The 15,487-nt window shown below is 41.3% G+C and overlaps 2 protein-coding genes across 2 annotated transcripts in view; one reads left to right on the forward strand and one right to left on the reverse strand.

The window, feature by feature from the left end:
- The window catches only part of SYCP2L (synaptonemal complex protein 2 like), a 30,004-nt gene extending 23,363 nt beyond the window's left edge, over positions 1-6,641 (reverse strand). Inside the window, exons 1-11 of the mRNA XM_074890533.1 lie at positions 6,606-6,641; positions 5,351-5,375; positions 4,255-4,340; positions 4,045-4,133; positions 3,909-3,943; positions 3,021-3,163; positions 2,522-2,574; positions 2,135-2,180; positions 1,237-1,329; positions 1,087-1,147; positions 513-661 (exon numbers count right to left, since the gene is read on the reverse strand). Of these exons, the coding sequence (XP_074746634.1) occupies positions 513-661; positions 1,087-1,147; positions 1,237-1,329; positions 2,135-2,180; positions 2,522-2,574; positions 3,021-3,163; positions 3,909-3,943; positions 4,045-4,133; positions 4,255-4,340; positions 5,351-5,375; positions 6,606-6,641 (816 nt within the window). The remainder of the gene's footprint in view (positions 1-512; positions 662-1,086; positions 1,148-1,236; positions 1,330-2,134; positions 2,181-2,521; positions 2,575-3,020; positions 3,164-3,908; positions 3,944-4,044; positions 4,134-4,254; positions 4,341-5,350; positions 5,376-6,605) is intronic.
- A 3,751-nt stretch (positions 6,642-10,392) lies between these two features.
- On the forward strand, positions 10,393-15,190 carry GCM2 (glial cells missing transcription factor 2). The gene is made up of 5 exons (XM_074892812.1): positions 10,393-10,434; positions 11,728-11,980; positions 12,356-12,468; positions 13,954-14,079; positions 14,309-15,190. The coding sequence occupies exons 1-5, from the start codon at positions 10,393-10,395 to the stop codon at positions 15,188-15,190; spliced, it is 1,416 nt and encodes a 471-aa protein (XP_074748913.1).
- The last annotated feature ends 297 nt before the right edge of the window (positions 15,191-15,487 follow it).

A 15,487-nucleotide genomic window follows, 5' to 3' on the forward strand; every position in this document is an offset into this window, starting at 1 on the left:
GTTTTTACATTAGCTTATAAAAACTTGAGGTTTTAAAAGTACTCTACTTTTCATCTAGAATACTATCTACCAAGTCAATCTAAGATTTGCGTCTTGCAGCCCCCCTTTTCTCCAGGTTCTTGTATCACAATTCGCTCATCCTGTGCAATGTAACACTTTGAGCTGATGCAAGAGCATGTTTATGCTTCAAGTTATGCAATTAAATGCCATAGGCTTTATTTCCTACTTCAGAAACTCAGCAGAAGTAATCATAACACACTGAATCAAATAACAAACCAGTTTAACCTTCCAGCTTCTAAACCATAAGTTTGAGTCCCTTGAAACTCCTTTCCTAAAGTTTCTAATCTCTCTTTCGGGCCAAAGCTAAGACCCTCTATACAGACAGTCACAAATCTGCAAGGGGAAGAGAGATATATAATAAACAGGCATTAAAAAAACACTGAATGTTTTTGCCAAGTGTATATCAAGTAAAATATAGTTTAGAAAAGCAAAACCTCATACTAAGAGCTTACCATCATTTTTTCATCTCCCAGGACTTTTCTAAGTATACTTAAGATTTCAAACTCAGCACTGAAAGATATTTTGATTTTTGTTGCTTCTGTTTTGTTCCAAGTAGCAGGGATCTTCATATAAATTTTAACAATCTTTTCTCCACCATCCTCTGTGTAAAAAAAAAGCAGTTAAATTTATTTTAGAGCAAGATATTCAGTCTGTCACCCTCAAAATATCTGAATAAGTGTTTGTGATTTTTGAAACAGTCTCTTTTACATCTTGCCCACAGCATTTCTAGTTACTTTGTTCACCGGTTTCTTTCTCATTGGATCTAGACGATTATGCTATTCCCTGGGACATCTATAAACTGACTCCTCAACATGCCCTGCTTGGGTAGGGAGGGTAGGTTATTGTGCTAAACGGTCCCACAGACTGTCCAACAAGCAGAGCTGGTGCAAGGTGACCAAAAGACAAGACACAAAGGGAGGAGAAGACACAGGAACTCTCTTTGGTGATGGTAAGATTTTAGGCTGGCCCCATGTGTCTTCTACACCCACACCCAAACGGAGGATAATACTCGTTGAAAAATCTTACCCTTCAGGCTGTAACTGCTGACTGCTTCTTTTGACAGTCTCACAGGCTCCCACAGAGCACCCTTTGAAAACCAAAGGCATCACATCAGAAAGGCTGAGTGAGCACCCGCTGCTTTAGGCTAACTCAAGGCTGCCTGGACTCTGCTGTTACCTCATCACTGTCCACATAGAAAGTCACACTCTGGCTGCCAGTGTTGAAGTCAATCCAGAACCCCTCCAGCTTCTCATCTGATGGCTTCTTCACCTGGGGAAGCACAACAGCAGCACTGATGTTCCCAGAAAAAATCCACAACTGCTGTATCGTTCTCCGTTTTCTTTTAACAACACAAAATTGGAAAGTCTTGCCTTACATATGCGTGTACAGATATTCATACCTTGCAGGAATAAGAGTTGGGATCAACCTGCGAGTTACCAGCCTGCCGCTCACCCAACCATACCCACAGAGTCAGACATGGCTCTACATCAGCCAAGGGAAAGGCAATACACAAATGATCACATGCTCGTGGCAGGAAAGAGTCTACAAAAGTTTTCTGTGTTTCTAAGCACTTGAAATAGGCAGAAGCAGTGGAACTGGCTTCCATCGACTTGGTTTTGATCTGATACAACTGTCAGGAACAGTGCCACAAATACATATACTTAAAGAACAGTAAAGCAATGTGCAGGATTTATAACTGCAGCTGTGACCGCTCCTACATGGGCATCAGGCTAATTCTTGTTTTCTGACAGCTGCTCTACTGGAGGAATCCAGAGTTGTCCTGTCCTCCTGTTTCTTTTTAGAGATCTCTCTTCTGTCATCACCATGAAGAAAAGTGCTGCCTCTATCATTTGGCTGATACAAAAGCAGAGTCAGCAGCAGTAAGTTGGGAGTTAAGTGACAAACAAGCAATCTTTCCAACTAGAATAGAAGGTTACACCACTCTACACTCCAGAAAATTAACCTGTTTAATGGAAAATAGGGAGGAAAAGAACACCCAAGCATACACCACAGAAAGTAACATTTTAACAACAGTAACATTGTAGGGAAGGAACACAGCATTAAGGGCTATTACCTCATTCGTGTCAGCAAAAGCAGATATGCAAGGAAATGAATAGACTCTGGAAGAAAAGCAGAGTTCACATGACACATTCAACATCAGAGTCCAACTTTATAAAAGATAAAATCACTAGGATCTTACTGTTCAAAAAAGAATAAATTTCTAGAAGTAAATCAAGCTTGGATAAGCTTAGAGAATACAGTATTTTGGCAGCGATGCATTGGCTTCATTGATTTTACTTTCAAAAGAACCACCACTAAAATGAATAAAATATCTTAAGAATGTAATTATTCACATGTGATGTAATTTTTTTTTTAATCTAACACAAGTCAGTTTACAATTGTAGTTTTTCCCCTCTGCAGTAATGATAGCACCAGTTTATTCTGTTGGTTCACAGCTTACCTCCTTTTGTCTCCAAGCCTTTCATTTAGCCGGTTAAGAAATTTTCTGCAGTCCTTCAAGTCAAATGACATCTCGTTAAAAGTCAGACTACATTTCCTTTGCAAAGAGTTATTCTATTGGGCTGTGTAACCTGTACTCCCAGTTATAAGCTTTTAACTAGTCAGTGTGATGCCAAAGGCCACTGGGGAAGAAACAGTCAAGTTGCTACAAACGGTTGGACCCGACTTATGACCAGCAAGCCTCCAAAGATAAGCCACAAAAATCAACTTATTTATGCTTTAGAAGTAAAATAACTTAAAAATAAGTTATTTTAACAATATGCCATTTTATATGTGCCAGAGGAAAAAAACCCCACCACCATCAACAAATAACTGACTTTGCATATTTATAAAATCAGTTTTGTAGGAACTTCTTACAAGGACATCCTGACTGAACTCAACCAAAACTAGCCCCTATACAGACTTGTCAAGTATGTTGTTTTCAAAATAAAGACCCTTACCGTCTCAAATTCTCTATCCTTGATCTCTTTGAAAGCTTCAGCAAGATAGTCATCTTCAAACCACTGGTGAACAAAGTCATCCCTCCATTTTTTTGTCATTAACCTACAAAGTGCTTCTGAGAGGGCAACCTGAAGGTCATAATCTACATGGTAAACATAAGCACAGGATAAATATCACTCTCCAGAGTAACAGAGGGTTATAGCATTGCTACTCTTGCACTCATACTACACAGTCATATTCATCAGCTAACATCAGTTTCACCTAGGGAAACAGCGGAGGACAACAGCTACGGGTTGGTTCCAGGCACCCTCAGGTCCCCTGGCTCAGTGAGGTCAAGGTGCGGAGCACTGCTAACCACAACACACACTCATGTATCAGGAGATGTTTTTGGGAATCAGGGAGGAGATGAGAGCAAAGCCTCATCAGTAACTCACTATGATTAAGTTACTTTCCACATACCACTATAATGCCCTAGAAAGTGTTACTGCTAGGAGAAAACAAAAAAGATTTCACTCAAGAGGCTATAAACCTTATTAACTGAAGTTGTCCGCATCGTGGCGAAGTAGTTAAAATTTATTTTTTGTAAAGACTAACAGCCAGCACAGTTTGTAAGCACATACATAAAGCTGTTCTAATTACGTTTCTACATACATCAGTTTAGCTTTTCTTATTAGTTAATACAAATTACTAATACCAACCAGAAAGAACTAATGCATTGTTGCATCTAACAATTTTTGATTAATATTTTCTTGAAGTACCATCTAATTGTCTTTCCCAAAAAAACAACTCTTGACAAGGAAATAATTTTAATTCATCTATAATAAGCAAGCAGATGAAGTAAACCCAGAGCCCCAACTTCATAAGAATAACCACTAAATACTTCTTACCGCCAGCCTCCAGCATAGTTTTTGCAAGGTCTTTTCTGAAAAAATAAAATGCAAGGAATCAAAGTGGAAATAACTTTAACTCTTGTTGCAGGGGAGATGGTGTTTAGCTACAGGAGCTGGAGAGAAAACCACTTACGTAAGCAAGCACATCTCCTCAGACAGAGGGAATTTCTTTCTCTCCTCCCGTGAGACACTGTCAAGTATAGAGTTGAGGGTCCTCAAAGTCTTCGCCCCCCACAGAAGAAGGGGCAGAGAAGGAAGGGAAATATTTCAGTAACACATTTTTCACATTTTGTATCTAATTACACACACTTGTGTGCACATGTATCTAATTTTCTTGTCCTACCTCCTGTTGCAGAGCAGAGCAAATACTTGCTTCTGTCACTAGATGCCCTAGTTCGGGTAAAAATAAATTCACCACCTCTTTCTCCCCTAGAAAAATTATTTGAAATGTTACAGCCAGCAATGAGCTGGTCTCCAACAAAAGATAGTTGAAGCAACTACAGTTTATTGTGTTGAAGGAGAAAGAAATACTCCAGCTGTGGATTCATTTTAAAACAAAGATTCCAACCATCTAATCTTACACAGAAAATGGAATCAGTAACTTCTCTGTAAAAAAAAAAAACTCCAGATACTTTAACTGCTGACCTAGGTAACTATTTAAATAGGTACAGAAAGGAGAAGCTACTTACTAGCAACAAGAGATAAATTCATAATATACAGCTTTTGTCAAAGTCAGAGCAAATTGCTAGAGTATTAACCAGAAGATACTCGTGCCCACTCTGCTCCCGCTAGAATAAGCTACAAGGAAGAATAAGCTCAAGTTACCTGACCCACAATATAACACTTCATTTTTACATGACTTGTGAGCCTGGATGTCTGGGCACACAGATGCTTGCTCTTTCTGAAAGCACCTGTTTCCCTGCCCTAATGGAAAGCCAGCTGCAGCCACAGACAAAATCTTGCCACTGAAATGAGACAGAGAGACATCTCTCTGCCTAGTTAGGATGACTGAAGGAACTGCCATTTTATTTCGCAGAGGTGGTTGCCTTCAGCAAGGGAATAACATCTGAAGCCACCAGGAATAGACGTGCAAAAGCAGACCATCTAGCTTCAAGTCCTTTCAGAAACACCACTTACTCTAAGTGAAATACTTGATGTCAACCATTTAAACAAGATACCCCAGCTAGATTATTTTTTTTCCAGAATATTCAAAACAAGCAAATAAAAACAGTAGAAGGTTTTGTGCTCAGATGTGTTAATAAAAGTTAACTGGAGAAAAATCAACAGTAGGATTTAAAGAAAACATTGCAGAGAGGAGAAGGAGGGATAGGGAGTGGAGGGGAGAAGAGAAAGTGGATAGAGTTCAAGCAGAATTAAGGAATGTGGTCCCAAGACCAAGATTCAGGATATCAAGTAATAGAAGGAAAAGCAATACTGACCTTCATTGCTACACTTGCAAATCACCTGATAGAAAAAGTAAAGGAAGCCTTCATTAACACACCACAACCTAAGAACAGGAGTACTCAAAGTGCTGAGGTGCTTATGCCCCCACCATCACAACTTTCAGGGGCTAAATGACATAAAACACTAGTGTACCTACATCAGGAAAAGCAGCGACACCTGATACAGATATGTCACATATGGTCACCCCGATCATACAGGTTGGCATTACACAGGGAGGATAAAGGGAGCGAAGCACCCACTTCCCCCAGGGATTTCAGCAGCGCTAGAGAGCCCAGTGCCCTCAGGTTCCATGGAAAACCCACATTGTGGCATTGTTTCGTTACTTTTATTACACATACGGGCCTATGTAAAAACACATTTTATGCTTACACACTACAGCACTAGATATCATAACATATGATATATCTGAAGAGTGTTAAAGTCCCTTAAGGAAAACTAAAAATAAAAAAAACCCACACAACACAAAACAACATTTCATCCTCCACAGTGAAAGCATATGAAAGAAATGGAAGACAAATAAATCAAATTTTGACAAATAAATAATTCATAGAGTATTTCCTTTCATTTCAATGTGGTTAGTAGAGAAAATTTGATCTTTTATCAAGTGTCCTAATAAGAGACATAAGTATTCAAATAAATTCTGTTGCACAAAGTGACACAGTTCCAGTAAGCTGCAGACAACAAGACTGGGGGAACAGCTTGGGGAAAGAGGCTAAAAGCATTCTTCATACTGCAGATTTATATCACTAGGCCTCCAATACCTTTAAAGTTATGAATATTTAAAATAGAAACCTAAATAAGAATTGTAAGCAGCTCAGATTATTCATTAAAAATAAATCAGCTGTTTCAAACACCACAGGAACAAAGTGCCAGGACCACCTTTGCACATAAGGTGCAGCTCAGTGTCAGTAATTCATGCTTTTAAGAGAGCTTCAGCACAAAAGCTTTTATTTATAATATGTATCAGAACTTTTTGTACATTTTCCTGCAAAAACAGGCTCTATGAAGCCCTGCAGCAGCTTCTCCCAGGTGCGTCAAACCTCAGCCTAATGCCAGCCCAGAGTAGGTTGCCAGGCACTGCCCGTCCACACCACCTGAGCTGTGTCCCAGGCTCCGCTGTCCTAGGGCACAAGGTCTGCAAAACTATTTATTTTTTAACAGAAAACTGTGAATGATGGTTTTCTTATCCAGTAAAGGCAACCCTTCTGCCCCCTTAATGCATATACATACCAATGCAGTGTCAAAGAAGTCTTCAAGAAGTGACATCAAAAATTTATTCTCTTTGAGGTCAATGAGGATCACAAATGTTCTTACCCTTTCAAACCAAGACACCAAGTAAAAATTAAAAGAAACAGTTAAAACCTGGGAAGAAGAGTTAATAAACCTTAAACTAAATATATCTGCAGGAAACCTTATGCATAGAGAGAGCTTTTTTAGTCCTTGAGCTTCAGAGTCATGTATTGTGTCAAAAGCTACATGGCATTTAGGAGCTCAGATGTTGCTAGGAGGACATGTGCCACCCTCACACTCACTTAGCAAGACTTATCCAGCTACTTCCCTCCCCAGCCCTCCTTTTGTCCTCCTTTCTCATCTCAAGGCACCCACCTGTGGTTCTCAGTACCTCCTTGACACAATACACACTGCTAGTAGCATTGTAACTCATATGGAGATCTCTAGAGGACAACCACTCACAGTGAAACAATGTTTTAAAAATTCATCAAGCCTTTTCAAAGTCATTATTTTAATACTTTATGTTTTTAAACATACTGTATAGCATCACAGACCTATGGCCAACTAGAAATCTATGCTTCACTGAAGGTACAGAGCTCATATTTCTGAAATTTTATCAATAATCTCTCTATACAGGAATTTTGAGCAACTGTATCCCTGAAAAGCACAATTTCAAGGCAGTATTTTTGTACTGAGGACTCCTTAGTACAACTCTTTTAACAGAGAGCAAGTGTTAACAGTTCCCTCCTAGCTATGCTAGATCCAGGTATTACTCATCTTCGGCACAAGTGCATTTCTGCTACTACAAGTATTACCAGCTGAAATCAGTCCCATTGTGCCAGAAGATAAAACACATTTGCAGATAAAATGCGTCTAGTTTACTATGTATCTAAAAAGGGACCTTCATAAAGAGTATGTCAGTTTTTAAAATTATAAAAGCACAAAGTGCTGATCAATTCTAGTACTAAAGTTGTATTTTGCTGGAGCACTTAAAACACATCTAGAAATTCTATATTGTTTCACAAACAGGACTCATCAAAATGCATCCTCTCCTTCCATTGTCAGCTTAAAAAAAAAAAGCCTGTAAACCCCTTAAGTCAGGTAATAAGTGAAGCCATGATCTTAGCTGTTGTACTAAAAGTAACGCAATGAAAATAAGCATTTTTCCCCCCACTCAGCTCACACAACATATTTTTTAAAAAAAATTTCATTTCTGCATGGCCAACAAGTCATTCTCTAGGTCTCACTTCCTTGGAGTTCTTTTCATGATGCAAGCAACCTTAAATAACATTAGTAATTTGTATACAATATTATACTCATCTTTTCTACCAGTCCTTGCTCAATAAACAAACTTGTCCCTTCTTGAAGGTCGCTTTTAAAGTAGAGCTGAATACATTTCAACAGCAGCGAAACATTCTGGAATTCATTCTTGTCCAGCTCCTACAGAAAAACAGAGTGCTGTTCTTCGTTAGTCTGATCTTAAGGCCCAGCTCTATGGATAAGATTATTTATGGTACTCACCTTTTTCAGTGCTTTGTCTAGCTGCTTGAAGAGAGATTCACTGTATTTCTGGGGAGGCTCTATTTCTCTCTCCTGAAGCAGTTCACTTATTTTCTGAAATCCTTTCCCCTTAAAAGCATCAAGGAGAAGCAATTCAAGCTGCAGAGGGAGGGGAAGCAAACAGCTAGCAATTAAAATAAGTGGGCATTTGAATCATTGCAGCACTGATTATGAGAAAGTACTTGTAATGCTATTTTTGAAGTTATAGGTTCTTTATTTATTTGGTTTTACTTCATTTGTTTCTCTACTGTCATTTTACTGTTACATCTGAAGGTGAAACTCTCCAAGAGAGACAGGACTTTCGAGACTCGGTAATCTTAAAGGATACCAAATAAGGAAATAAGCAACTCCTTTAGTACACTCAATTTGTAATTCTTACCATGTCCTGCAACTATTATAGTCGGTTTTTCCCACTCAAAAAAGATTAAGGGGTTCACTACACTTCCCATATTAAATTACTTAAATTTCTAGGTCATGCCATATCCATTTAAGAATGCCCCTCTAAATATATATATATATATAACTACTTGTAAGATAAAGCTAAGGATGTATTTAAAGGATATTTACATAGTTTTCTGCTCTGGCTGCCATGTTGCTATTCACCTCTTTATTCCGTGTTTCACTTTTTTCTTCCTTTAAACAGAGAGACAAAAAATACAAAGGAAAAAAAAAACCCACACAAATCACTTTTTCTACCCAAAAGCTGAAGACCATTTATTCATCCTATCTCTCTCCCAAAACTAGTTTTCCTTCCTTATTTCTTAAGGAAAGCTTTAAAATCACCCCAAGCTTCTAAAGCAAACATTTACGAAGCCGTAGCAATGCCCCGCGGGTGTCCCCTCGTGGGGGATCTCACCATGCGTGTTTCCCCCCACCCCACCCCAGCCCAGCCCGGCCACCGGTTCCCCGCCGCGGGGAGCGGCGCTTACCTGGGCCACGGAGCAGGAGCGGCGGGGGGGGACACGGATACGGACACTCCGGGCTGCGGCTCCGCACTGAGGGGTGCGGGAGCTGCTTCCCCCCTTCCCTGCAGCTACACCCGCGTGGGGTGCTCAGGGGAACCGCTCAGACAGCGCCTCCCCCAGCTCCGAATGTCTCTCCTTCCCTCAACAACCCTAACTCTGTCCAGGGCTCTGGTAGCAGAAGGGGAGAAAGGAAAAAAAAAAAAAAAAAAAAAAAAAAGTGTGTGTGCGTGGGGGGTGGGAAAGGAGGATTTCACACCCGCGCTAAAAAGCGGCACCTGGGGAGGATCCCTCGGCACCCAGGTGATGGGGTTTGACACCCCGACCGAGCAGAGGGGCGCGACAGAGGAGCCCATCGTCCCCCTGTCAGGAGGGTCGGGGTCTGTCACAGCCGGCGTTTTCTGCTACAGGCTGGGTTTTATTTTGCACAACTAAGGGTAAAGTTCAGTAGATTTTCAGAGGGGATGGAAGCGAATGAGAATCCTTCAGAACAGGTGGGATCGTTTAAATCGTTTAGCAGCGCTCGGCGTTCAACGATTCAGTCACTATAATATTGTGTACACTTCATTTTTTTTTTTTTTTTTGCTGCTTCTGAGAACTAAAAGCAAACTTTTTTTTCCCCAAGAGCCTAATTTTTTTCCTAAACGAAGAAGGTAAAAAACGTTACCTGCAACTTTCTAATAGGTTAAAACACGCTGATCAGTAAAATGGCACTGATTCTGGTTTTGTGTCTTAAACCTGGTGTCACAAAGCACAGCGTGAAGGGAGAACACGCTTAGTAACAGTTAATTCGTTGACATCTAAACCTAAAGTGCCGGTGTACGCGTCATTTAAGCAAGAGGAACTTATTTGTACGGTGCCTTTGACTCCCCCCAAGGGCTTTTCAAGCTGCAGGCAGCTCCGAGCCGCGCTCGAAATCACACCTGAGGGGCATCCCGAGGGGTCAGGGATGCGCCTGGCGGCGGGCCCCGACCCGCTCCCGCCGGATTAGACTTCCAGACCCTGCTCAGATTTACAGAGGTCACGGCCCCCAGTAGCTGGGGGGGCGGGGGGGTCGATTCGAGCAAGACCCCCTTGGCTGCCCCCCATCTCCAGGTAACGGCAGCGGAGCCCGCCTGGGGGGCGGAGGGGGAGCAGACCCTGCCCGCCCGGGGCGGGGGGCGTTGCTCGCCCGCCTGAGGGGCCGGCTGGTAGCTTCCCCCCCTCCCGGGGACGCCCCGACAGCATAAAAAAGCGGGAGTCGCTGCCGTCCCCTGCCCCCCGGCATGAAGCTCACCTGGGACATCAACGACCCCAAGCTGCCGCAGGTACTGGGCAGGGCGGGGGGAGCGGTATTAAAAATCCCTGGCTGGCTATAACGCGGGGCCAGGCGGCTGGGGAGCCAGGGGCTAAATCTCCTAGCTGGGTAAAGCTTCGCTTTAACGGTTCTCCCGCATCTTTTCAACTATAATTACGTGGGTCTGGATGGGCTGCAGTAGTCCTTAGAAAATGACTTGTAATAAAAATATGGATTTGATACACAGCTTTGGCTAGCTGTAGATGAAGTCCTAAAACAGTCTTTAGCTTCACTGTTTGGCTGGTTTTCTTCTCCCTTGTTCCCCGTTTAAAGAAATGTTGAAAACAATCTTGGATTGATTATTTTCTGTTACTATAATTCAAGTCACCTAAACATTTCATTGGTTTGTTGATGTGACATTTTATTGTTAATGAGCACTTCACTTATTTCTAGTTGTGAGCTCTAAATGCATGTTTAATTCACAACACTTTTCATCTTAGAGTTTATTTAATTTCACAGATCCATGCAATTATAGGATGGCTTAATGCTGTAAACACTGGTAGTTTACCTGCATTCACTGGGATTGCTCACATGTGGTACATATGTATGTTAAATGAGTGTTTCAGGAACTTGCACTGTAAATATTTAGAGTTTAAAATATTAGTTGTTCTTTCATTGTTCTGGTAATTATATTTTGGTAAGGAACTCCAGAAAGCAGTTGAAATCCTAAATTGAAATGTTTTTCCTCTGAACTCCTAAGCATATATTGGAAGTATATTTGCAATAGTAATGTTGTTTGTTTGGGGTTTAGGGTTTTTTTTGGCAGAAGTATTATTCAACTCATATTAGATGTACTTTGAGAAACCATTTCTTAGCTATAGTTTCTAATTTCCAGTCTGCAGGTGCACGGTCCCACAAGTAGGAGAAGGTAAGAGTGTGCATGAGCAGGTTGGCTTCTTTCTTGTCTGGGCACATTGGTGGTAGACCAGTCAGTAACTTCTGGTAACAAAGCTGATCTCCTCCAACTGGGTAACCTCACTGCGAAGAGGCATCTGTGACAACAGACCATGTTATTATGGATTGTGATGTGAAAGAGGAAAGGATCCTGACTTTCTTTTGAGACATGGAAGGTCAGACTACCTTTCCCCTTTATAGAGCATTTTTGAATAAATGCTTGGGTGCTCATAGAAAAAGCCATTTTTTTACCCATTTTGTATTTTGTAACAGGGCAAAACCATCAGTTTGAAATAGCCTGCTAATATTCCCTTGCTCTCTTCCTTGCTGCCTTGCCCTCCCGCCCACCCATCTGTCTGCCCCGCTGCAGGAGCCCAAGCACTTCGATGCCTTCCAGGAATGGCCTGACGGCTACGTGCGGTTCATCTACTCCAGCGAGGAGAAGAACGCGCAGAGACACCTCAGCGGCTGGGCCATGCGCAACACCAACAACCACAACTGCCAGATCCTCAAGAAGTCCTGCCTGGGGGTGGTGGTGTGTGCCAGGAGCTGCGGTCTGCCTGGTGGAGGCCGGCTGCAGCTTCGCCCCGCCATATGCGACAAGGCTCGGCAGAAGCAACAAAGTGAGAGGCGCCCAAAGACAGTTGGGATGTCCAAGGGACACCACTTCTCTCAGCTGGGCTTGATTTCTAAACTGGCATCACCATTACTTGCATGTAGACTAAGGCATAATTGCAAAGACTGTGATAAATACCTTTGTTTCCAAATTTTATCAATGTCCTTCTTTAAATACTTCAGGGGAAATGGATCTAAAATCCTTTAATTCATTAGCATTTATATCAAGTATGCAGCTCTAGTTCATATCATTCCTTGAACATCATATTTTAATCTGAATTTCAGTGAAGGTTGATCATATTGCTTTTGAGCTCTGTTTACTCTTAGACAACATCCTTGCCTTTAACCAGTGTCTTCAGTAGTTTCTTTATCTCTATTCGCAGAGAAAACCTGCCCAAACTGTAACTCAGCCCTTGAATTGATTCCTTGCCGAGGTCATAGTGGCTATCCAGTCACTAACTTCTGGAGGCTTGATGGCAAAGCAATATTCTTCCAGGTAAAGGGCATGCATACATATGCGCACACACATATATAAATTATATAATCTATATATAAATTATATCGTCTATATATAGAGATATTTCTCCATCCCCCACTTTTTTCTTTTTTTTTCTTCTGTGTAACGCTGGGCATGGTGGAGTTCTGGTACATGACTGAATTCCTCTGTAGTACAAACATGGCAAGAACAAATAAAACAATAACATTTGGATGCCTTTTTAAAAGCAGTACTTAAGAGTTAACTATATTCACTTTTAACTATAACATCATTATTGATGTCTAAAATTCTCCCGTTTACAGTACACAAATATGAACAAAAATGTTGTCCCACACCCTGGTGCATCTGACAACTGAATCTGACCAAGAACCTAATATTTATTTCCTATTAAAATAAATAAATGAGGGAAGAAAAGCCTTACTTTGCATAAGTTGAAATGTGAAAATTCTACTTCATGTGAAAATAACCTTTCAATTTTAAGAGGATTTTAAAACTTGCCAGAAAAAAGGGAAATTTAGAAAGCTAAAGTTTGAAATTTCATGTTGATTTGTTCTTTTTTAGCAACATTAGGACAAAAACTTCACAAAAATTTTTTGTTCTATGAGATTACATTCTCTGATGGATGATTTTATTTTTTTCCCCTGACCCACACTGCAGTGAATTCTGTTCTCCAGTCAGTGCATGGAAGCAAAGTGCCTACAATCCCAAATTCTCACCTGTATTATTATTATTATTATATTCTGTTACAGACGTGCAAAACCTGAAGATTTTTACCATCAAAAAAGTTGATAAATCCCTGCTTAGAAGTTAATTTCTATTTGAGAAAAGAAAGCATTTTGAAAGCAGTTTTAAGTTTCCCACTGTAGGTCCATTCAGGGGAATGTAATGGGTAAGGACATGTAGAATACATTGTTTCATCATATTAAATATAGCTTTGGATACATATATCTGCATATCCACTGATGTTTCAATGGCTGAGCATCTTTGGATGGCTTTCCAGGATATATACTTTTCAGTCCTATTCAAGAAGGTGTTTATTGTTTTTAGAGTAGAGAATATGTTTCATATGGTGGTGTGAAACCTCTTTAAAGCCTATTTATACTGTTTTAGTGGTGGCTGTTATAAAGCAGAACTGAGATCCTGGACTGCAAAAAACCAATCAAACTAAATTTATCTTTTTTTCCCCTTGGTTCTAATTGGCCTCTCCTGGATGTCACAAATATAGATAACACCTTTCCTCCTTCATCAGCTCTGCAGTCCTCACTGACTTCTCCCTCATGTTCTCCTTCTATCTACCTGCAAATCATGATTTATTTTATTTACTTACTTTTACATTTAATCCCTCTTGTTGTTTAGTTTGTCCTCTCCATTCTCTTGTGCCAAACCACAGACTATGCTGTGGCTACATCTCATTCTACTTACTGCATTTTCTCTTCTCTTACACCCTTCCATTTCATATCTAATTTTTTGCTAATACTAATTTAGGCTAAAGGAGTCCATGACCACCCCAGGCCAGAGAGCAAATTGGAGGCAGAGGCAAGACGAAGTGCAATTAAGAAGCAAATGTCCACTTCTCACCACTCCCAGAAAAGGAAACCTCTAAACTCAGAGGTAAGGCAAGAGTTGTTAGTCAATTTAAAAGGTGTCTTAAGTGAAGATTTCTAGTCAATTAATAAGGTGTCCTAAGCATGTACTGGGGATCCCAGGACAAAACAAAGCTTTACACTATGCTACATTTGTTCATTTGAGACTGAAATGAGCAATAGAACAAGTGTTGAGATATTAAGTGTGTGTGGGCAGTATTGATTCCCAAACCCAATGATCTACTTGTTTTTGTCAGGCAGGGAGATACCACGACAGCAGTGGTTATGCCAACAACCTACAGAATCTGCCCTACATGGATGGCCCAGAAAGGGTTGGTATCATCACAGACACCAATTTTTCAATTCCAACTCAGTCTTACCCTTCGCTGCAAAACACTGATCTCTACAAAGCATCTTACGACTCAGCCAGTTTCCAAGAGGACCAGCTATTGCCATACCCAAAGTGCTCCAATCCAAGGATCTACGTGCCCAGACCATGCAGCTATGAGTTTGGAGTTCCTGCCTTTATAAGCTCCAGCCCTTACCCAACGTTTTACAAAGATCTGACAAGTCCTGCCATCGACGCCGACCCCCTTGGTTTGAACGGATCTCACTACAATGCTGTTACCACCCATGATAAGAGTTTTGATAACCCTGGCAGACATTACGGACTGAAACCAGCTTGGGGAAAAACTGGCAGCGGAGACCGGAGTGACTATGGACAGATACAAACAAGCGCTAACCACCCTTACTATGGTGGGGACTACCCCTGCAGGTATGGTCCCAGCCCCTCTCCCATAGCCCCACCATTGCAAACTGTCATCACAACCACCACCAAGGTGTCCTACCAGGCCTACAAGCCGTCCACACTGAAATATAGCGACAACCTCTGCGATATGAAAAATCTTCAGAGCTATACCCACATGGCAGAAAACGTCTCGGGTGCTATCTATTCAGGGATGAAGATTCAGGAAGACTTTGGGATGATAAAGTCAGCGTTGCTCTACCAGCATGACCCAATCCCCACAAAGTCAGAACCAGCTGAGAGCGTGGAGACGTATCGGTATGGGCCACCACTGGGTAACAGCTATGCTGAGCATGAAGGCCAGACCTTAAGGTTTGAGAGTGCTGAATATTGACTGAATGTTGCCTAAATGGCAAATACACGCAAACGAGAAAATACATTCTCATGCTGACCATGTGCGTGTCAACTCAGTGGTTTGGAATTTGAGGAGAGGTGAGGAAGTAGTACTTCATGACAGCTTATCCCCTAAAAATGCCTATTTGGAGCATATTTCACATACAACTTCAAACCAGCCCCACCTAATCTCTAAAATGGCACAAGGAACTGAGCCCCAAGCATGCCTGTGCAAAGGCAGCACGGAGGCATGGCACCTCTGGAAGTCAACAGCCACTTCTGATGGGGGGGGCATGAT

This window comes from Strix uralensis, chromosome 1 (assembly GCF_047716275.1).
Source record: "Strix uralensis isolate ZFMK-TIS-50842 chromosome 1, bStrUra1, whole genome shotgun sequence".
Lineage (NCBI taxonomy): Eukaryota > Metazoa > Chordata > Aves > Strigiformes > Strigidae > Strix > Strix uralensis.

What these genes read in the sequence shown, in the direction of transcription:
- GCM2 (XM_074892812.1), top strand. Translation starts at nt 10,393, where the DNA reads ATGAAGCTCACCTGGGACATCAACGACCCCAAGCTGCCGCAG. An exon ending in ACGACCCCAAGCTGCCGCAG is followed by an intron (nt 10,435 to 11,727) that starts GTACTGGGCAGG and finishes GCCCCGCTGCAG; the next exon opens with GAGCCCAAGCACTTCGATGC. An exon ending in GGAAACCTCTAAACTCAGAG is followed by an intron (nt 14,080 to 14,308) that starts GTAAGGCAAGAG and finishes TGTTTTTGTCAG; the next exon opens with GCAGGGAGATACCACGACAG.